At 38.0% G+C, this 22,585-nt stretch overlaps 1 protein-coding gene across 2 annotated transcripts in view; it reads left to right on the top strand.

The window, feature by feature from the left end:
* The window catches only part of ST6GALNAC3 (ST6 N-acetylgalactosaminide alpha-2,6-sialyltransferase 3), a 570,108-nt gene that overhangs the window by 227,526 nt on the left and 319,997 nt on the right, over nucleotides 1-22,585 (top strand). For both annotated transcript variants that reach the window (XM_032297084.1, XM_032297085.1), the window contains exon 2: nucleotides 15,007-15,201. In XM_032297084.1, the coding sequence (XP_032152975.1) occupies nucleotides 15,007-15,201 (195 nt within the window). The remainder of the gene's footprint in view (nucleotides 1-15,006; nucleotides 15,202-22,585) is intronic.

Raw genomic sequence — 22,585 nt, 5'->3', positions numbered from 1 at the left:
GAGATTTCTAGTGAAATATACCATTAGAAAGTATCATAACCAAATCCCAGAAGGAGCATGCAGTGCTGAAATGTTGTAGGCCAAAGCACCCTCAGGCAGAGTTTGTCCATTACATGGTAAGTTCTAAAACAGCAGGGACAGGGCTTAGAGTAACTAAACGCCATGGAATACCTGCAGTTTCTCTCTGAATGTCAGCATAAATATTTGATAATGTCTCCCTTTCTGTGAAGGGACCCTGTCCCAGTGGGAGTGGTGTCTGGTATTCCTTAGCAGAAGTATTTGTTTTCTTAAGTTTTTCTTTATGTCCTAGAGGTGGATTCTAAAAGCTCCTAACGTATTTGATTTTGAATTTTCACAAAAGTATTTTTTTCTTTCACAGTTATTCAGTATAAAAGGCAATAAAAATGATATATTCAGAAATATTCAGGACCTGCTATCAGCACCACATGGGAATAAACTATCTTGTCACTTGCACATCCCGTGGGAAAAAAGAATCACAATCCACATATAGGAAATACTGCATGTGTTTGCCTCCGTTTTGCTTGTATTGTCTGCTTTGCTGAAAGGCAGATTTTTTTGCAGATAAAAGCTGCCCTGTGTTGCTGAACTGCTCACCTATTTTACTCAGGAAGAAAAGGCTTTGTGAAAATCAGGAGCAAAGCCTGATTTGCAGAATACCACCTAAAAATAAAATGCATAAAAATGTCAAAATAGCTAAGAATATAGGGCTACCTTCATGCTTCGAAAAATTACCTAGCAAATTCAGCAAATGCTGTTTTTAAGTGAATGTAAGTTGTGTTTTTGAAGTATCATCTTGTGAATTGGTGGTTATGTGCTGGAGGAGACATGAGGGTGTGGAGGTAGCCTTTCTCTTCTTGCTGCACTAGGGCAATAGATCTGTGGTTAAAGCTAATGAACTGAAAACTCTTAATTGGGCCTACAAAATACCCAGATTCTTGTGTATTTTCTAGTTTGTGTGCACAAGCTTCTGGCTTGGGGCTGCTTTTGCTGCTTTTGCCAGTGGGGAAGCATTAGTGAACAAAATAGACATAGCTTCTGGTTTTCAAGAGCTCACAGTCTAGCAAGTCACCTCAACTTTAAAAAGGGGATATGCATGTGTGGCTTAAGGTATGGTGGGTAAAGCCTGCTAGGGGTTGTAAAAGTTCAGTCATTGTGACTTAATTCTGCAAAAGAGAAATTCTTAGCAAGGCTGGGACACAGTGAGAATCTTGGCCACTAGAGCAGAAGTTTTAGTTAAGATATTAAGATCCAGCCCAAAGTTACCTCCCACCAATTGAAACTGTTTTCGAAATTTGGAGAAATGGCCCCTGTTTCTCCACAACTATGTATTGGTAATTCTTCCCTAGGGCTAGCTTCATATATATTTTCACAATAATACTTACTGAATAAAACTGAATATTTTGCTTATGGAATCAACAAATAATCTCCAGAGAAAGTTTCATTATGCAGTCATATATAAGATACAAAATTCCCTTTATTTTGAGAAGTATACATAGAATAAAAATTCTCAGGCTTTCTTTGCTTTGTAGCACCATTTCTGATAAGATACTGGGTTTCAACAGACTAGCTCAGTGGACATTTAAAATGCCCATTGTGAGTACCAGGGCTTAGTGGAAGACGTTTGACCGTGTGTATTAACATGTCAGTGTCCATCATCTACCTATTGGCAGACTGAACCTGATCTATTATGCACAACTGGGTGAAAAAATATGGAGGTGTGTTTTCAGCCAAGGGTTAAAAAAGGAAATAATCTCTTTTGCTGCAAACTTTTTGTCAGCAGGTGTAAAATAGCTGCTTTGGTAAATGGCAGCTGCTATCTGCCAAGTTGAAAGATCAGAAACTCTTACCCCATTTCTATTTCAATTATGTAGACAGTGGCTTCAATTTTCGAGTGTCTGAAGGCATGCCTAACTCTCTGATGAGAAATGGATGTGGGCCAGAGTGGGAACCATGTGCAAAGCTGTGCTGCAACCCCTTTTTCTAGTGATACCAGCTCTAGACAGTTAAGGTCCCTTGGTTATCATTATAGAGTCATTTAACTCAGGAGCCAGCAGGGATCACTAAAAAAATGGATGTACACATGAGAAAACTGAGGCCTAGAGAGGTTAACAATCTGACTTGTGGTCAGACAACTTGTAGACTTATCTAGATATGGCCTCTATCCTTAAGCTGCTGCCTGTTTAGTGCTAAGTGGTAAACTGATTAGCATCACAACCACCTGGAATATTCTGACGTTGCATCCTGACTCAGGTGGAAATAGCACTGTGATTGATTAGCAATGTCTGCCTGGGGAGAAGGTGGGATATGGTGTGCCATGTATTTGCTGAATTTGGTTGAATGATGATGGTTGCTTGGTAATCACATGATTGCTACAGGATATGAAGTGTGCTTCAGTCAGAACAGAGTACTCTAAAATCTTCTTGGAGGGGCAGGACAGTTTCACAAAGGAGACAACATTTGAATTTGATCTTGAAAGACATGTAGAAGTTTTCCTGAGAGAAGGAGGAAGGAAAGGAAAGAAGACATTGCATGAAGAAAGAATAGTTTGTATAGTCAACCTGATATGTGGGGAAAAAAAGGAAGTTGATGATCATTGATTGTCTGCTATGTAATGGGCACTAAGCTAGGCCTTTTCTGTGCTATGTAAGTATTTAATTTTCATAATGACCATTTGGTTTTACAGATGAGGAATCAGAGACAAAGAAAATTAAGATGTCTGAGATTATTCAGCTATTAAGTAGAACTAAGATTTTAATTATTGTGGTTTCAAAGTAACCTTAGTGGCAGCAACTCAGAGGGACAGTATAGGTAAGGAAGAGTGGATCAGAGAGGCAGAGATCATTAGTTTAGATTCAGATTGAATTGCTTCTGGAACATCCAGATTGGGATGGCTAATACTGTTGAAAATCTGGCACAGGCTGATCTGGTGATGAGAAAAAAAAATATATCAAAGTCTCTTAGATAACAGACCTGGTGCATTGTATATCTAGGTTCCTGCCTAATAGTGGAGATGTTTCTGCCTTGGCTATTCTAACATGGGAGACTATATGCAATAAATGAATATGCTTTATATTGTATTAATGATTCAAATGACTTCCAATGCAATATTAAATTCAGAATTGATAGGAAAACTGTCCTACTTAGAAATTCAAGTGTTATTGGCACAATACTATTTATTATCACCATGAGACCTGTGCTCTAGCAAAAACTCTGCCTGTGTTTCAGTAAAAGACTGTTTAATATGTATGTGTTACTTTACCGAGATTCAACTTTGACCTCTAAGAGGACAGTGTATATTTTTTGGAGAGATGCTGGGAAGTACCACAATTGATATCTATGCATGGGAAGGGGTGGGATACGCCTGCATGAGCAACATAATCTCAACCGTGTTCAAAAAAAAGAAGGGTTGTTTTTTTCCTTTTACAGGTGCAATCTTGACAAAAAGAAAAACCTCAAAAAGGTATTTTACACTGGAAAATTCTGATGTCTTGGGCAGCTCCAGGACTGTTTGTCATCTTTTCCTTATGGACTTTTGGTTTTGCTTCCTTAAGGGTGTGGGATGAGGGATAAGTGTTTAAAATAATCCAGGCACCATTTCTGATTCTTTGTCCCCTAGGATGATGATAATGGTGGTGGTGGTGACCACAACAGCGACAACAATGATACCACCATATTTCACTGATTTTTAAAATGTTTTTCCGCATTTTCACATATCTACGCATACTTATACTCAGTATTTCCTTGCAGTCACTATCAGCCTGCAACAAAATTAAATTCATCCACAGAGGATTGGTGTTATTTCAGATGGTCACCTGGGGACACTACCAACTTGAGACCCCATTTAAAATTATTTGCTGAGGTGTATTTTTTTTTAAATCACACTTTCCGTATCAACTTGTATCAAAAACCTGCATGAGTACCTGCTTGTGGTTCAAATTCTCAGGGAAGATTATTTTTCCTCTTTCTCTTCTTGCTGTGCCTTTCTGAATGGAAGCTTTATTTCTGGCATATTCTAGCACTAAGGAAATAGCTGTTTGGTGTTTCAGCTTTTTGCATAGGTCTCTTATTAGACTCCCCATCTTATTTTGCTTTCTTTTATTTAGAGTAACAGTGTGACTAACAATTGACGGTCTTTTATAGATGATGAACTATTATAACGATAAAAGCTAACATTTACTTAGCACTTTCCTTTTGCCAGGCCGTGCTCTAAGGGCTTTTTATATGTGATAACTCATTTAAACCTTCGATAATGATATTAGATAGATACTCTTAGTTCTCCAATTTTAGGTAAGAAAACAGAGACACAAAAATTCCATTGTGTGCCCAAGTTTGCGTGTATTGACTCACTTAGTGTTAGTGGTGGAGGGTATCCAGGTTCTGGGCGTTTTGAACAAAGAATTGCACAAAACACACAAATAAAACAAGCAAAGTATGAAGCAGCAAAAGCAGAGATTTATTGAAAATGAAAGTACACTCCACAGGTTCGGAGCGGGCAGAGCATAAGGGGCTCAAGGGCCTGGATGTAGAATCTTTTCAGGTCCAAATACCCCCTAGAGGTTTCTCATTGGCCACTTGGTGTTCACCTCATGTAAATGGAGTGGTGGTCTGCAACCAGTCCGATTGGTTGCAGAAAGCAACCAATCAGAGGCTGAAGTGAAGTTACAAAGTTGCGCCTCTATGCAAATGAAGACTTGGTTGGCAATCAGTCTGATTGGTTGCAGACAGCTATTAATCAGAGGCTGAAGTAAAGTTTCATAGTTCACACTCCTATGCAAGCATCTGATTGGTTGCAAAAAAACAACCAATCAGAGGTACTTTCAATTTTCCATCTGCCATCCAGAAAAGGTGGGGGGTTGCAAAGGGAGTACTCTCTGGTCCTTTAGTTACCAAACAGTGGAAAGTTAGGGTTTTCCTTTCAGTTTAGTTCTAGGAAGTCAGTGTGAAACGGCCTTAGTTTCCCTGCCTCCAGACCCTATTCTCCTGCCTCATTAGTGTAACTTGACTACCCTGAGTCTACAGGTACACTCCTGGTGAGAATCCACTTTTAGCTCTGTAAGGTACTTGACATAATACCTGATACTTGCTGAGTATACAGTGAGCTGTTGCAAGTCCCTTCTGCTAAAAAAAAAAAATAGGCTATTGTCCTTATCAGAAGAATAGGATACTCTTTTGTTATCTATTTCTCATTCCATGATATGGGAATCTAGCTTTAAGTGTTGTCAATCTCAGACAAGAGGTGATTTTCTAAGAAAATATGGATTCCTGTAAGTCTTTTCATTATGTGCCATATAAAAAATGTTGCTCTAAGCAGATTTACTATTTTACCACCACTCATATTTACAAGTTCTATCAGGAACTTCAGAGCAATTTCTAGTAAAAAGTCCAGCTTAACAAATGTTTAAATTTTTCTCACTTCTCTTTATATTTCACACCCCAGTGCTCTACCTCACCTTCCCACCACATTCACCTCAAATCTACACAGAAATCTTAAAGTGAGGTGAATTAAGAAAAAAGGAAAAAAAATGCCTTTTTTACTTTTATAGAAAAACATATTTTTATAATAATCTGAATCTGAAACTTTAAAAATAATTTAGGACTTATATTTAGAAAAAATAACATTTAATCCCTCTGTCTTCCTTCTTTCTCTCCTTCATTCTTTCATTTATTCCACAAATATTTACTGAACATTTTCTGAGTTAAAGACATTGTGCTTGATACTGCTTTATGAGATATATTTCTCAGATTTTGTTCATGACCTCAAGAAATTTTCAAAGACAAAATTAAGGGGGGAATCTTTCTCTCCCTCTCTCCTGTCCTTTCTTCCTCTTCTCTCCTTCTTCCCTCTTTCCTGCATCGTCTTTCTCCATCCATGCCATCACAGTCATTTTCATCATTGTTGGGATGGCTCTGGCAGGACTTCCTCCCTAATGACACCAGGACCGCCAGAATTTACGCTTATGCTCTGCTTCTATGTCCTGAACACCTTGGAGGTAAGAATGGATTCTAAGAGACAATCTCATCTTGTTTGGAGTGAAAAGACAAAAAGCAGAGGTTTGCAGAAGCCACATACAACCAATGAAGCCTATAAGATAGCTGAGAATTAAACAAAAGCACGTGTTATGATTACCTTCATTGCTCCTGGTTAGTTAGCACCTCCCTTTCCTCAACAGAATGCCAGGGGCGCAGGAGTGGGATCTGAGTGAGGGCAACAGGTGGACTGGAGAACATTTCTTCCCATAAGTAGTAGGATTTGATGGAACAACAAGTAACTTCAGGGTAATAAAATGATGGAAAGTTCTAATGGGTCGAGTCCATATCTGAGCTTATCAAGGGCAGCCTTAGGCAGCATAGCTGGTGCTAGAATCATTGATATCATCAAGAAAGGAGTAGTAAGGTGAATGCCAAAGAAGATCACTTTGGGATAATGAACAGCACGACAGAATCCAGGAGCCTAATGAAGAAGATGTGATATGGTAAAAGAAACACATTGAGAGTAGGCTTTGAATAGGGCAGAAGAAGTGGAACTAGAAAGGCAAGAAGAGATGTGCTTATGGAAGGTCCTGTATATCATACTAAGGGTCTGTCCTTACACTGTAGAGTCCAAAGGGATCTAAATGTGGGACAGGCAGGGTCAAGTCTGATTTTAGAAAGTTCAGTCTGGAGGTGGTGTGGCCAGTGTTTGAGGGGTGGTAAAGACTCTTTCAGGAAGGACAATATCAAGAGCAAACATGGACTACTTCATCAGGTATCACTAGCAGATACTAAATTATCAGTATAAAAATCAGCCACTATTACTTTCAGATTGGCCTTTCTTCTCTTAGTTGGGGCGCTTAGTAGGAGAATCTAGTCCAGATAGAGTATAAATGCGTGAGTATTCATCATAGTCTTGCCAGAGGATAATGTTTAATGAGTGTTATCAGTTAGAGAAGTATTTATATAATCTCAGTTTTCAAGACAAAGAAATAGACGCATAGTGAGATGAAGTGACTTGCCCAAAGTCATAGATTGAGAAAATGGTAAAGATGACTTGCACTCTGATATTCTGCCTTTAGAGCCCAGCCCATGTTCTAGTGTGTAAATTAACTAAGTTGTTAATTGTTGTTCATACCAATGGGAGCATTCTCATATAACTGGTTCAGAAATGTTAAAAACTGGTACCAGCCTTAGGTAGATTTTGTAATGCAGTTTGTCAATAAGCAAAATACCTAACTTGTACGGAAAATTAAGAGGCTGATGTGAAGCATGATAATTACATTTACTTTGAAATCAGCAATTTGTGGACAAATTTAATTCATTTTGCCCAACTCTGGCTTCATTCCCAGTATTAAAAAGACAACTACAGGGTACACTTGGTTAGCACTCAGGGAAAAGAAAGCAATTATTTTCCAGTTTCTGCTAGAGAACACCAGGTACCTTTTGTCAGTCAATGGTATTGACTCTTATTGTAGGCAGTTTGTAGGAACCAATCTGATGGAATGGGTATGTCTCCCTCGTTCAGCTCCGCAATCCGATGACCCTTTTATTCAACAAAGACACAACTAAACAACAAAATGTTGGTAGTTTAAAAAAAAATTTTAAGTAATAGAATGCCTTCAACTTGGTAATCTACTTTAGAGCACATGTCAGTATGCCACCTTCAGATATGGTTATAATCAAGTAAAAATTACAAATCCAACAAACAAAAATCAAGGCAATAAAATTCTGGGTACCACTGTATAAATTATTCTGTGCAAAAAGCCAGTCCTAGAGAAAAATTATAGTTAGGCAACATTTTCTGAGGGACTTTTTTCCCAAAGGAGATTTTTTTTTTTTTGGCTGCAGACATTATTGAGAAGTTCAAGTTAACATGAGGATTATGAATGCATAAGATGACATGATAAGAGGTTACACTAAACTTTCTAACATCTATTTTTAAATTATAATAGAAAAACTCAATGAGTTTTTAATATGCCTGCACATTTTCCCATTTTATCCGGGGAGTGGATTTAGGTTTTTCTGGCCTGACTGGATTTTTAAACTGCTACAACATAACATGAAAATAATCATGGCTGTATTCACCGAGTTTGATTCATTTGGCAAAATTATGAAAAGCAAGTTTATCTCGTTCAGCCTGTTTGCATATTGATTCAGTATATCTCACTTTATAGAGAAGAAAGAAAGCAAAGATTTTCACAAGATAGAGCTGAAGACTGATATTGAGTACATAGAATGAAGGAAGAGCCCAGAAAGCAATGTCTCTCAGTGTGGCTGGACAAACAGATACATATAAATGTAATCCAAAGGGTTAGTGCTGAGTATGAGAACATGGGAGCCTGGGGCCTTCCTTACTTACCCATACCCCTAACAAAGGAGTAGTGTTTTTCCTAGAGTTTACTATAGTTTAATAAACAGGATACACCCAGGATGTGGATTCAATAGATGAAACAAAATGAATGAAGGTTTTATTTATATACTCTGTGCTTTGCTACTTCGTCTTTGTGCAAATGGCAAGAAGCTTTATCATGTTCAGGGAGAGCTAGATTTGGAACTTGGTCAGTGGTGTAAAGTAGAACAATAACATATTGATGACACAACTTTTTATATGGGAGAAGAATTAGCATTTGATAAAAATCACAAAGAAGCAATGGGCAGGGACCCATCAATGTGTGAGGTGACTGCACATTGATACACGTAATACAGTTGACATTGTCTTTAATATTTATTGAATAAATGACAGCATATGAACAAAAGCGTATACCTTTTCACACTTCTTCAGAAATTATAACCAATGGTATACAGGTGTGTTTTTTATTTAAAAATACTGTTTAGTGACTACTTTGTCATTAAACAATATTTTTAAATAAAAAACGTACCTGTATACCATTGATTATAATTTATGAAGAAGAAAACAAAAAAAATCTAGCAATAGACTGTATTAAGAGTTAAAGATTTTATTTTGTGGTTAAAGACTACTTCTACAGTAGAAAGAATAAAAACATATACATATTAAGATAGATTGCAAATTTACCAGGTTCAGATCTTTGCACTTTCGTTCTCTCCTGAAATAATGGATTCTCTGTGGGTTTTATTTTGGAATAGGTATTTCTGCTATGAAGTCTGATAAATGATATTCCCACTCTAAAGAGCAAGCAACTAGCATGCCACATTTTTGATGCATATTTTTGCAGCACAGAGGGGATTAAATTCTAAATGTCTCAGCTGTTAAAGGCCCCTTCAGACTTGCCCAAAATGAGAACAAAGAAGGAGAAAGCTTTCCCTACAGCAATTCATCAGATCTATTTGGGCACAGTGACATTCTCTCAGAACTTGTATGGATAAGTTACACTGAACAGTTCAAGGGTTTGCAGCTGCTTGGAATTATTGGAGAAAAAAAATATCTCTGGTTCTTAGGCAATTCATGTGGCCTGACCAGTGCTCAACACTGGCAAACGTTCACTGAGGATCTAACAATCAGTAGTTATATCATAATATCTTCTGTTTCTCAAGTGCTCACTATGTACCTGGAACTGTGTTCTGCATTTTCCACCCATTGTATCACTTAATATTCATGCTTCTTATCTTAGGGGAATGACTGTTTATATTGCATATATGCCAGTTTTTTGCAGTATGAAAAATTTGTTGAGCTGAGTGTTATACATTATAAACTGACATGTAGTTACTGTTGTTTAATCTAATTGGCGGTTGTTGAATCTAAAAGATGTTCTGACTACTTCAATAAAGGCAACAGCAATCACTTCCATAAATAAATCATTAGACGTTGAACACGTGTGTAAACAGGTAGAGTCTTCTAATTTGCTGAGTGTTGATGGACTCAAAACAGTTACTAGAACAAGCCATAGATGGAATACATTTATTGATGGAATAAGTCAGACAACTTGAAACAAGGTATTGTGGTGTGTTAAATGGTAATTCAAATAAAATGAAGTGACTGATAACATTTTCACTTGTTTGGAAAGTGGAGAATATTTAGAATTACAAAACATTGCACTTTTACGTACATTTATCCTTTCATTATCCCAGTAGGTTAGATAGGACAGAGGATTGCATCCAACTTAGTTTATTCGGTGTATTATCTTTTGTTTTATGATTTTAACTCTGTCTAGCATCATCTCCTACCACTTAGAGCCTCTGTATTCTTTTGACCGATTGACTTGAAGGTTTCTGACCAAATTACGGCCTTTCAAACTGTTAATCCTTCTGCCTGGAATGCCCTTGGCCTTTTCTCTTGGTGATGCCTCCTCGGTCCTCAGGACTCTGTTGGAATATCACCACCCAGACAAACATTTCCTTAACTGCTTCTTCTGTACCCACCTTTCCTCTGAACTCTCACTGCACCCTGTGCACATCCCCATTAGCCTCATTTGACACCTGGTATTAGAGTGTTCTATTTACCGGCCAGCTGCAGTAAATTGTGACTCTTTGGAAGCATGGTGTGTCTTTTATGGTTTTATTTCTATTGTTTCAGCACCTAGCCAAGTCTACACAGAGTATGAACTCAATCAACAATGGTTGCTTGAAGATGTAAATTATTTAGTACGTATTGCATGATATCCATGTGATACATGCAGGTATATCATGCACGTCAGTACTTTGTTCATTTCCCCAGCTCCCACATCCCTACTCCCTGCCCCCTCCCCACACACATTCTGACTACATTCAGTGATGTGTAGACTTCTGTCTCGTCCATGGTTTTCATCGTAGTTGCTGCAGCTTGAGGTCATGATCTGGTGGAAGTGACTACTAGAAGAAGGCACGTGTGCATTGTATTCTGTTGTACTTGTCATCTGGAGCACACACTGTGCCTGAAGGTATGCCTTTCCTAGTGGAAAGGAAATACTAGCACTATGAGAACACTTTCATGCCAAATAAGAAGAAGGGCAAAGAATCAAACCCAGGCAATGTAACAGAAATTGGGCTGGGGACGTGAGCTGTGGAAGGAACCTCTGTCCACTGCAGAATACCACTCCCTGTGGCTCACAGAGGAGTCAGTGTCTGGCTTCTGCTCTCTGGTTGCTCCCTTCACCCTCTCTGTGCTCATTACATGGTTCCCTTTGATAGAACATGAGAGGCAGACATGGATCACCAGGAAGCAGGCCTTTACAACTGTGATTTCATTCTGTTTTGAAGTTTCTCTCAAAATGGTTGATTTATTTTTCTCTCATGTATGCATTATGTATGTGTTGCTGCACACAACAGTGGATTCAGAAAGGCTGTCCACGTCTTTGTGCCCAAACCCCAGCTATGCAATGCAATGCAATGCAATGCAATGCAGCAATCAAGAGAACCAGAGAGCCGTGCTGGGCTCAGAATAAACAAAAGCACAAATCCCATCTGGGTCTCCTTCAAAGCAAGCTGCTGTTTTGCAACAAGCTACCAAATGACAATTAAAAAAAAAAAAAGATTCTTACCTGTTTACTTAATGGGTGACTGGTCTCTTTGCTTTTATTTAGCCATCTGTTCTGGTCTATGTCCCTTTAAACTTGTAAGATCCATCACTTCATTTAAGCTGTTACCTTGACACATTGCAATGTTGTGGACATAATGATTCCACAGAGGAGCAAATTAAAACAGTTTTTCATGATTAGAAGGTTAAATGAGGTAAGGCTGTGGTAGTTAGTGGTGAGATAAGAGGTGTGAGGTGGCAGAGCTCAGGGGACTTTCAGGTGATTGGAAAATCAGGCTGGCGAGACAGAGGTCGGGGGCTTTTACAAATTATGGGAGGTGAGCAAGAAGCAAGATTGCCTTTGGGTATCGCCGACTCCTGGGGGCTGGTTCCACTGCCCACACAGAGGCTATGGCCCTAGCCCTGGGAGGATACAGGAACTGCTTTCAGGTTTCTTGACTTCCCTGGGAGAGTCTGAAGAACAAAAAGAACTAATTCCACCAGGTAGTAGTAAGCTGAAAACACAACAACAATAAACATTTTGGTCTTTCTCAGACAGTTACGCGGCTTTTCTTAAGTTCGAAGAAGAATTGGGAGGGCCCAGCCCAACTATATGAAAACAGATTTTATTGTGTCTTTACCCTGCACTTCATGGCTTCAGCAATGTTCCTTCTTGCTCTAGACTTGACCTTCCACCTGACTCCTTGACAGTCCCTGAAAACTAGAAAGCGAAGAGCTTTATATTTTTTACTATCTTAAATTAGTTCCTGCTCTGACAACACTGGTTTCTCTTAATATGTTCCATAATATTGTAGTCACCTAGACTCAAAATCTGAGGCATCTCTGAATTTTCCATCAGCCACTTCTGTCCTGTCAGTAGCCCAAGTTCCATTTCTTCCACCTAAATCACGTTTCTTGCATTTTTTTCCTACCTTGGTATTTTCTCTGCTTCTGCCCTCGTTTCCATCCCTCATTACCTCTGTCCTAGGCAATTGGGAAATAGCCTCCTAACTAGTCACTTTTACTCTCTCCCTGCTCCAAAGCATCTTAAACAATGATCTTTGATCATAACTCATGACTGTCTTCTCTTTTTTTTTATTATACTTTAAGTTCTGGAATATGTGTGTAGAATATGCAGGTTTGTTACATAGGTATACACATGCCATGGCTGTTTGCTGCACTATTCAACCCATCACCTACATTAGGTATTTCACCTAATGCTATTCCTCCCCTAGCCTCCTACCCCCAATAGGCCCCAGTGTATGATGTTCCCCTCCCTGTGTCCATGTGTTCTTATTGTTCAACTTCTACTTATAAGTGAGAACATGTGGCATTTGGTTTTCTGTTCTTGTGTTAGTTTGCTGAGAATGATGGTTCTAGCTTCATCCATGTCCCTGCAAAGGACATGAACTCATCCTTTTTTATGGTTGCATAGTATTCCATGGTGTATATGTGCCATATTCTCTTTATCCAGTCTATTATTGATGAGCATTTGAATTGGTTACAAGTCTTTGCTATTGTGAATAGTGCTGCAATAAACATATGTGTGCATATGTCTTCATAGTAGGATGATGCATAATCATTTGGATATATACCCAGTAATGGGATTGCTGGGTCAAATGGTATTTCTATTTCTAAATCCTTGAGGAATTGTCACACTGTCTTCCACAATGGCTGAACTACTTTACACTCCCACCAACAGTGTAAAAGCATTCCTATTTATTCACATCCTCTCTAGCATCTGTTGTTTCCTAACATTTTAATGATCACCACTCTAACTGGCACGAGATGGTGTCTCATTGTGGTTTTGATTTGCATTTCTCTAATGACCAGTGATGATGAGAATTTTTTCATATGCTTGTTGGTTGCAGATCTATAGACCAACAGAACAGAGGCCTCAGAAATAACACCACACATCTACAACCATCTGATCTTTGACAAACCTGACAAAAGCAAGCAATGGGGAAAAGATTCCCTATTTAATAAATGGTGTTGGGAAAACTGGATAGCCATATGGAGAAAACTGAAACTGGACCCCTTCCTTACACCTTATACAAAAGTTAACTCAAGATGGATTGAAGATTTAAAGTAAGACCTAAAGCCAGAAAAACCCTGGAAGAGAACCTAGACAATACCATTTAGGACATAGGCATGGGCAAAGACTTCATGACTAAAACACTGAAAGCAATGGCAACAAAAGCCAAAATTAACAAATGGGATCTAATTAAACTAAAGAGCTTCTGCACAGCAAAAGAAACCATCATCAGAGTGAACAGGCAACCTACAGAATGGGAGAAAATTTTTGCAATCTATCCATCTGACAAAGGGCTAATATCCAGAATCTACAAGGCACTGAAATTTACAGGGAAAAAACAAACAAACAAACAAAAAACCCATCAAAAAGTGGGTAAAGGATATGAACAGACACTTCTCAAAAGAAGACATTTATGCAGCCAACTGTACCCTTTAACGAAACAAATAAGCAAAGAAAAAAATGTCTTTTGGCTTTCCATAACCTAGCAAACTCAGTATAGATATATTAGCTTGATATCTGAGACAATTCAGCATATAGTTATCATTTGTGTTCTAGCTTTTTCTCTTTCTTTGTGCTTCAATAGGGCAAACTACTATAATAGTTTGTAACGACGAGTAACTCTATGTATTCTTGTCTCCGTGCTGTTTCCTTTGTCTAGAAATCTCTGTTCACACGTCCCTATCAAGTGAAACACATGCATTTTATGAAGCTCAATCTCAAAAACATCTTTGCTTTCTCCTTTCTCCCATCTCAATCAGATGCAGTTGTTCCTGCTTTTCTTCCATGGCGGCACACTTAGAGGAATGTTCTGTCGCTTGGCACAATTTTTTTTCCCTCTCATTTTTTGAATCTTACTTTTGCATATCCTATAGCACAGGCAGAATTTTCTACTCATGGTGGGTGCTAGATACAGAAACAGAAGAATGAATGATAGTGATACTGTGTCCACAAGAATGTGAACATCCATTCATTTATTTATTCATTCATTAGTTTCACTCAATGTTCTTTGAATGCTTGTAGCATGTAAGGTACCATGTTAAGAGCCTGGGATACAGAGATCAAGATGACACAGTACATTCCAGTTCTCTAAGAACTCGCAAATACATGGAGGAAAAGCACATAAATAATTACACAGTGAAAAAGTACAACAATAGAAGTGTCTTTAAAGTTTGGGAGTGATGGGACTTTACCTCTGTTAGAGTGGATAGGTTGGGGGTCAAAGCAGGATGGTGAGGAGGAGACTGAGCAATTAGAAAAGGTTTCCTGTCATTGATTTGGGTTTTGCAAACTGAATAGGAGCTTACAAGGAATATAAGGAGATAAGGAAGGGTGGAGAGGCAATGGAAGAGTCTAAGAAAGCAGCTCTGCTTGTTCTCAGCAGCCCAGCATACTAGGACAACCTGGTCACCAAATAATTATTTTCTGTTTTCAAGTAAAATATCCTGAATGACAGAATCCTTTGATCCCTATGAAAGAAAAAGAGAGGAATAAAGGAAGCTCTTTCTGTGACTGCTTTTGGTTGAAAGTCATTCGTTCTTCTTTTTCGTTTTTTTTTAATGTTTTGTAGAGAAAGTCTGTGATTGCTGTGAGCTTCATAGCAGCGTTCCTTTTCCTGCTGGTTGTACGCCTTGTAAATGAAGTGAATTTCCCATTGCTACTAAACTGCTTTGGACAGCCTGCTACAAAGTGGATACCATTCTCCTACACATACAGGCGGCCCCTTCGAACTCACTATGGATACATAAATGTGAAGACACAAGAGGTAAGACCTCAGAGAGTTACCTGGCAGTCGGAGAGTATCCATGGTAACAGCTTTTCTTTAGGAGCAGGAGGGCTTCCAACTCACTGAACTTACTCTCTCTGCCCTGGAGAGCTTGCTTGGGTCCCTGACAACATCTTCTGGTTTATTATTCTTAGACATTTACTGACAAATGTCTAAATCTGTCACCCCTACTACATTAAATCTTCTGATTCACTGGCTTCATATGGAGTCAAGGAAGCAATTACTTGTTTTCATGGTGGTTTGTGACATAACGTACATATCTCTCCATTTAGAAGCTCTGATCAGCAGTCACCAGCTGGAGAACTGGCTGGCTTGATTTCCTGTAGGTCAACTGGGTGGGGAGAGCTCTTTATAGAACTTCAAAAAGGCATTTATACTCCTTAAAACTCTGTAATCCTTAGACCTGGAGCTAGAAAAGGCCAAGCTGATTTTAAAATTTGCAGTGGCTGCAGAGATAATGGGATTTAAAGAGTTTTCAAATTTAAAGGGGTTAAAATCATGTAAATCCTATAATCACTGAACCTTTAAATCTTTGTAGCCAATTGGTAGTACAGGAGAGGATGGAGGTATATTGACAACTAGAAAGTGCACAGGATGCTGGCACTCTTGCAAGCGACCATTTGCCTTAAAAGTAAAATAAAAATAATGAACCTCACAAAATATGTGATGTATATAGAAGTGGTTAATAAAATTTTTCACTCTTCATTTCTATGGAGTTGGATGAATGTGAGTTTAATATTCAGAGACACAAAGTCCAAGCCTGTTGGTAACAAAGGTACAAGCTACCAGTGTGTCTACATCACTAGACAAAGCCTCGGCTCAGATCCCATTGAAAGGTCATTTTGTAAAGATACTAGAGGGTAGAGTCATGCATGGAATGCTACTCCTATCCTAAGAGTTATTCTTAGCATTCTGGGAGAATGCTAAGCTTGGTCTATCTCCTTTTGTAGGCAATCTTGTATCTGAGTCATTGCTTCTGGTTAATTTGATTCTTCGAAAATTGTTTCTATATCTGCAGGATTTACAGGCTTTTTATTAGAACTTTGTAGTTGAAAAAAAAATGCACCATTAATAAATTCTTAGGATCTTTGTTTGATGTTTATCCTTTAATTGGTTTTAAATTAATTTTTTAAAATGTCTGTTGCTTGAATTTGTTGAGTGTCTCAGTAAATTGATTACCTATTTAAAAATGTATCTGTTTGAGGCGAGTTTGTCTCACTCTCGTCTTTTGTTACTTTTATTTCTTGCTGTCATTTAATATTCTATAACACTACCGTACGATGTTAATCAATTCACAAGTGCCTGTCACAGGTGGAAAATGAAACATGTGACTAAAATGTCTCACGAATTATTCTCATAGGGGAAATTCCGTCAAATATCAAAGACCCTTTCATTTGTTTAAATGTTGATCAATTGACTTTTGGAGTGTGAAAGGAAAAACTGACCTATGGATGCAGTTATTTAATTGGTTATATTAACTAGACTATCTGTGAAATTATTTTGATGTACTTTTTAATATGACTTTACAAAAGAATATTGAATATTATTTTGCTCTTGCAAAGGTTATTTCTTAGGAGAAAATATAGTTACTGGAAAGAATTTGGGCTCCGGAGGCATACAGGCATGGTGTGAGTGTCATTTCTAATACTTAACAAACTTAAGCTATATATTTGCTTTGGGGTAACTTCCTTAACCTCAGAGCCTCAATTTCCTTATTTTGCAAATAAGAATAACAACATAAGCCTAGCAAAATTATTTCAAAGATAAAACAGGTCAAAGTATTTGAGGTTCCCAGCTCCAAATTGCTATTCAATGAATGAATTTCTTTTGCTTTCCCTATACTTTCCAGTATGGCATGAAGTGTTCAGTATGAATAATATCAAATCATCAAAGTCCAGAGTACCTGAATTTATATGTACATTTTAAAGTTTCTGGCCTTGGGGAAGTAAACACATGTAGGGGTTCTCAATCTCATTAGTAATCATGGTTTTACAATGAGAAAAAAATTAAAAATCACAAGGAGATACTAATATACACGAAATGCCAGATTGGCAAAAAATTAAGAAGTCTGACAATACCAAGTGTTGGTGAGGATGTGGAAAACAGACACTATTGTATACTTGTAGGGGAAGTAAACATTGCAATGCCCACTTTGGAAAAAACAGCTTCCCTGTTGTATTGAGCAAAGTTGAAGATTTACATGCTGCATGCCCAAGCATTTCTAGTCATGGATATCTACATCAGAGGTGCTCATGAACCTGTGCACTGGAAGGCATGGACAGAACATGTAGCCGCATTGTTTCTAGCAGCCAGAACCTAGAATGCACCTAAATATTGATGAGTAGGAGAATGAGTTAAAGTCATGCCACATGCACTGGAATGTCATATAGCAACGGCAATGAAGAAACCGCAAGTATATGTGAAGACATGGAATATAAAGCAAAGTACAGTTATGTTCCGTTTATGGGTCACAAGCAGAGACAAAACTAAATAATGTTGCTTAGGGACGTATACAGCAGTAAACCAACACAGGAAAAGAAAAGCAAGAAAATTATTGTCATGAAAGGGAGTCTAGCAGTTACCTCTGAGAGGAGTGGGTAGTTTGTGATCAGAATGGGTTTCTGGGGATTTAGCAGTATGTTCTCTCTTGATCCTGTTGGGGGTTACACAGATGTTCATAGTTCATTTATTAAGTATAAATTATGGTTTTTGGACTTTCTTGTATGTCTATTTTATTGAAAAATTAAAAATATGTTCTGATCCCAGGAAGAATATTTATTTACCGCTTATTATGGTTAAGAAATCGTACAAAGCAATTCACCTAATTCAGCAGCAGGAAATGACTAAAAAGAAGAAATGAATGGGATATTAAGCTACCTAAAGTAAACTAGGAATATTTGAAATAGGCATTTGATTTTTATACAAAGACTAACAGACACATAGACAACTTACTCCTCTAGTCCTGGTCTACGCATGATAGGGAGGCCCCGTATTGCAACACGAATGCAGGTGATAGAGCAGAAAATTTTGCATGAAAGTTAAAAACATTCGAATGCTAGAAGAAAATGACAATTTTCTCCTGAATTCAAGTATTCGAGGCTACATCAGGAGGAAATCAAAACCTTGTGACTTTTTACCAGCCTCCTCATTGATTTTATCCTTTGTTCTGACAGTCCCACTCCTACCACCATGTCTGTGCCATGCTCTTACTCACAAATGATTGTGCATTTGTTCTCACCAATAGTGTCCTCAGGTGCAATCCATTGTGGAAATGGTTGCATTAAATAAGAGACACAGTATGATAAAGCTTTCAAGATCCAAAGTTAAATAGCTGAAATGATAGGTGGTGAGTTCATTGTTCTAGGGCAAATAGTTTTAATAGTGATCACAAAACCATGCTTTAGAGATTGTCATACATTATATCCCTATTCATTCTATTCTAATCCTGAGAAGGTCAATACGCTTGGCTGAACCAAGTCAGGTGATCACCAAACTGATCTACTTATTTCAAGATCTTGGCGCTTAAAGTTTTCTTAGAAGTTTCTTTCCTCTTAAATGCATATGCTTTCTGGAAATCACTAAACTTCTTAGCATTTTTTTACATATGCAGGCACACCAGCAGTGATTTCCAGACCTAGAGCATCTGCAAACATGAAGGCTGTTGAGAGTGGTTTCACTGCCTGATGCTTCCGCTTGGCCAGAAGTTGCCATAACTAGACATGGATTTTATGAGCTAAAATGATTACAAGAAAGAATATCTCTTCATTACTGTCTAAAGTAAAGTGGAGTAGGAGGCAACAGAATTAGGTCAAACATCTAGTGGACACTGTAAAGTATAGGGTTGCTTAGTAGCAAAATCTGATTCTTTAGCTATCTTTTAAAAATAGATGAGTCTGGTCCTTTGAATTGGCACAACTGAAAATATAGGTGGTCTTGTGAATCTATGAAAGTCTATCCTGAAGTTCCCACATATAGTAAGTTATGCTCAGTTTAAGCTCTGCTTCATTGTATCAATTAATCTTCTTTTTAAAAATCATCTGTTCCCAGGGGAAATAAAAAAATTAAAAGGAACACAGGAGAGATGTGCTTTTGCTTATATTTCAAATTGTTTATTTTTTCCCTGATTTAGACCCATGAAAAGGAACACGTGAAAACTGTGATGACTGTTATAAAGCAGTTAAATAGGAAGATTAAAATATTCCTTCCCACTGTAATAATGATGATCTAAATATAGCAGAGTTGGTGATTGGCTTTAACTCTTTACCCAGTCTCCCCTTCACTTTCTCAACCAGTGCAAGCTAAGAGTCTTTTCTTTGGGGGTGGGGAAATCTTGAGAAGCAGAAAGGAAAATGAGTGCCAACTAACTGTGAGTGCTAAAATTCTGAAAGCCTTTGCTAGCCACGGAGTGCCAAATTCCTCATCAACACATGTTTAAGCTGATAGCAATCATGTTGTCAAATCAAAGCTTGGATCAGGAGTGATTTAGATTTTGCAACAGACCCAGCCCTTACCTCCCTGCTGTATCATTACTGTATCTATAATGCAATCCTTCATTTTAAAAATTGACAATATGGAAATTCCACCTATAACATTATGGCAGAATTACTGTATTATCAACAGGTCTTGGATATAGTAAAAAGCATATGTCACCCATGTGTATTTCCAGAAAAAAATTAAAAACATATTCATGCTTGACAATATCCTAAAACCCCATTTTTTTCCTTGACACAAATACGATTTATTTTAAATTATTAATTGTAGCAGACAGAGAAGGTATAAAGGACTAAGGTAGTCCAGGACTTGGTTCAAGGTAAACTTGAACTTCCTCCCTGTTGAGATGATGGCAGATTTTTGGGGAAAAGGAGGAAATGAACTTCAGGCTATATTCCATTTGTAGTTTCCTACCATGGACTCAGTCATTGTGTTGTCTTTTTTGTTGTGTGGTGTGAAAACATTGCTCAGGGCAAGCAACCTGCAATTTATTTGCATTTACTGCTAGGTGAGAGGATCCAGCAGTAAATGATCTGATGATCAATAGGATGCCAAGACCAGATCTTTTTGGTAATCACTGGGGGTAACAGATGTCTTCCTCAGATCTGATAGGATCTGCCTTTTAAGATGCTGAGGCTACAGAGGATTTCTGGTATTTGGGGAATAACAGCGCCCTTTCCCTGGATGTCTGAAATGTGCCAAGTGGATAGATGCAAGATTTCCAGAACACAGAAAGCAAATGCAGGGGTTGCATACTGACTTACTCGACAATTTAATGAGGCTGAAGTATGCCTCTTTAAAATATGAGAACATTTTAAAACCTCAAGTAGACTAAATAGGAATATTTAGGATCAGTTGCTGTGACAGACAGGCCGCACTAGCCTAATTAAAGATGTGCATAACATATTGATGTTGCAATAGAATTTCCCAAATTATGGTTATAGTAACAATTAAGGAAGAGAGCCGACTTTCTTGGCAATAAAAGCACACACTTCACACATTTAAATAAATGTACACATGTAACTAAAGCTGACATCAATAGGTTTTCTATATTTGGAAATAGAGGCTTCGGGTTTTACATAAGTATATTGAGAGCAATTATATGCAAATGTATGTTCCAAAAGTTTCAAACTGATCAATTTAATTGTTAATTAAAATCTGAACAGTCCTATTTATGTAATCATAAAGCAAAATAAAATTTGACTATTAAATTGTTATAGAAAAGGAGACAGCTAAGTTAACATGTAATGAATCAAAACTGTGACTTTTTACCACCCTCCTCATTGATTTCAGCCTTTGTTCTGACAGTCCCACCCCTACCACCATGTCTGTGTCATGCTCTTACTCCCAAATGAATTTGACATGTGCATATTGGATTTGTCCTTTTAAGGATAATTTATCATTTTCCCCAAGTATGAAAGGATATATTTTTTGAGTGGAGAAGAGATGACTATGCTTCTCAGCCTGGTTGTGAAATAGCAACTCTCAATCAATGACCATATCTCAAGACAATCTATGATCGAGTGCCAAATGAGAAGGTCAGATACCATTGTGGGTATTGGAATAATTCCAGGAAGCTTTTATGGGAGAGGTGAGACATGTGCTTTGGAGGAGGATCTGGATGGGACAGAGGAAGAAGAAAAAGTAGAGTTGGGTAAAAAAGCAAAAGTTCAGAATATTTATTGTGCATTTTCATTCAGCCCCTATCATTCCCAGTAGGCCAGGGACACTACATCAAAAGCCACAGTGAACCCCTAATGTCTATGCTGGTAATCATCATTGCCTCTCACTTGGTGGATCCATTTTATACCTTTCTCTGGGTCCAATATCTTTAGTCCTAATCTTGTGGCTCTTCTTTTTGTTTGGCTGTTTACCTAGTCTTGGAGTGCTCTCACTTTAGTCCTGCTGCCCTGCATACTATGTAAGTGGTCACTTCTGATAATGCTTCTCTCTAAGTACCCCTGACGTGGACACAACTCCCCATTTCCGAGTGGCCCCTGAAGTACTGCCCCAGGTCTGTGTGACCCTCTGACTTCCAGAGAAGAAATTCAGGCACATGTATGGTTAATACATAGGTCTATCTGGCTGGAATTAACTTACTCTGGAGTATAGAAAAAGATAGAAAAGGCATTCATTGGGTAATTATGATCTAGGAGTGTGGGTGGGATTATGGAAAGACCACACTTCTGTGTAGACATTGAAGTGATATATACATGCAATATATTCATTCATATTTATGAATCAGTATATGCACATATATGAAAAATGCATGTATGCATGTATCCAACATATACATGCATACATGTTCACAGATAAAGTTTATCTTCTTAAATACAAGCATACATAGAATATATATATACATACTATGTTACACATTAAAATGCATAAATGGTATGTAAAATGGTGTGTTCATGGTGTAAAATGGTATGTGTACTCCCCCCCACACGCACATGCGCGCACACACACACACACACACCATCATATATATATATATATGTATATATATATATATATAGAGAGAGAGAGAGAGAGAGACTGGTAGGTGTATATTGTGCCTCTTGTGGTTGTCTACTCTCCACCTTCACTTTATTAGAGAAGGTGGCCCTTTCTTTTGACTACAAGGATGAGCAGAAAAATCAGCCTAGTGATTGGTCAATCAAGTGATGTGTTGAGAGGTGGGCACATGGCTCAAGATGAGCCATTCTGAAGCCTTCCCAAATTGTATTATGTTTTCCTGGGAAACACTGGCAGGAAAGGCCCTCTTTTCTCTGGTAAAGCTGTTGGGATGATTCTCTGGGTATCTGTAGCTGTGTTCCCTTCAGAGAATGACACCAAGACACTGGGAGAAGCAGAAATCAGTTGCAAGGCTAAT

The sequence above is a fragment of the Sapajus apella genome, unplaced genomic scaffold (assembly GCF_009761245.1).
Source record: "Sapajus apella isolate SASKATOON/1434 unplaced genomic scaffold, GSC_monkey_1.0 scaffold36, whole genome shotgun sequence".
Classification (NCBI taxonomy): Eukaryota; Metazoa; Chordata; class Mammalia; order Primates; family Cebidae; genus Sapajus; species Sapajus apella.
The sequence above is the reverse complement of the archived record's forward strand: the minus strand, read 5'-3'. Positions and strand labels throughout refer to the sequence as shown.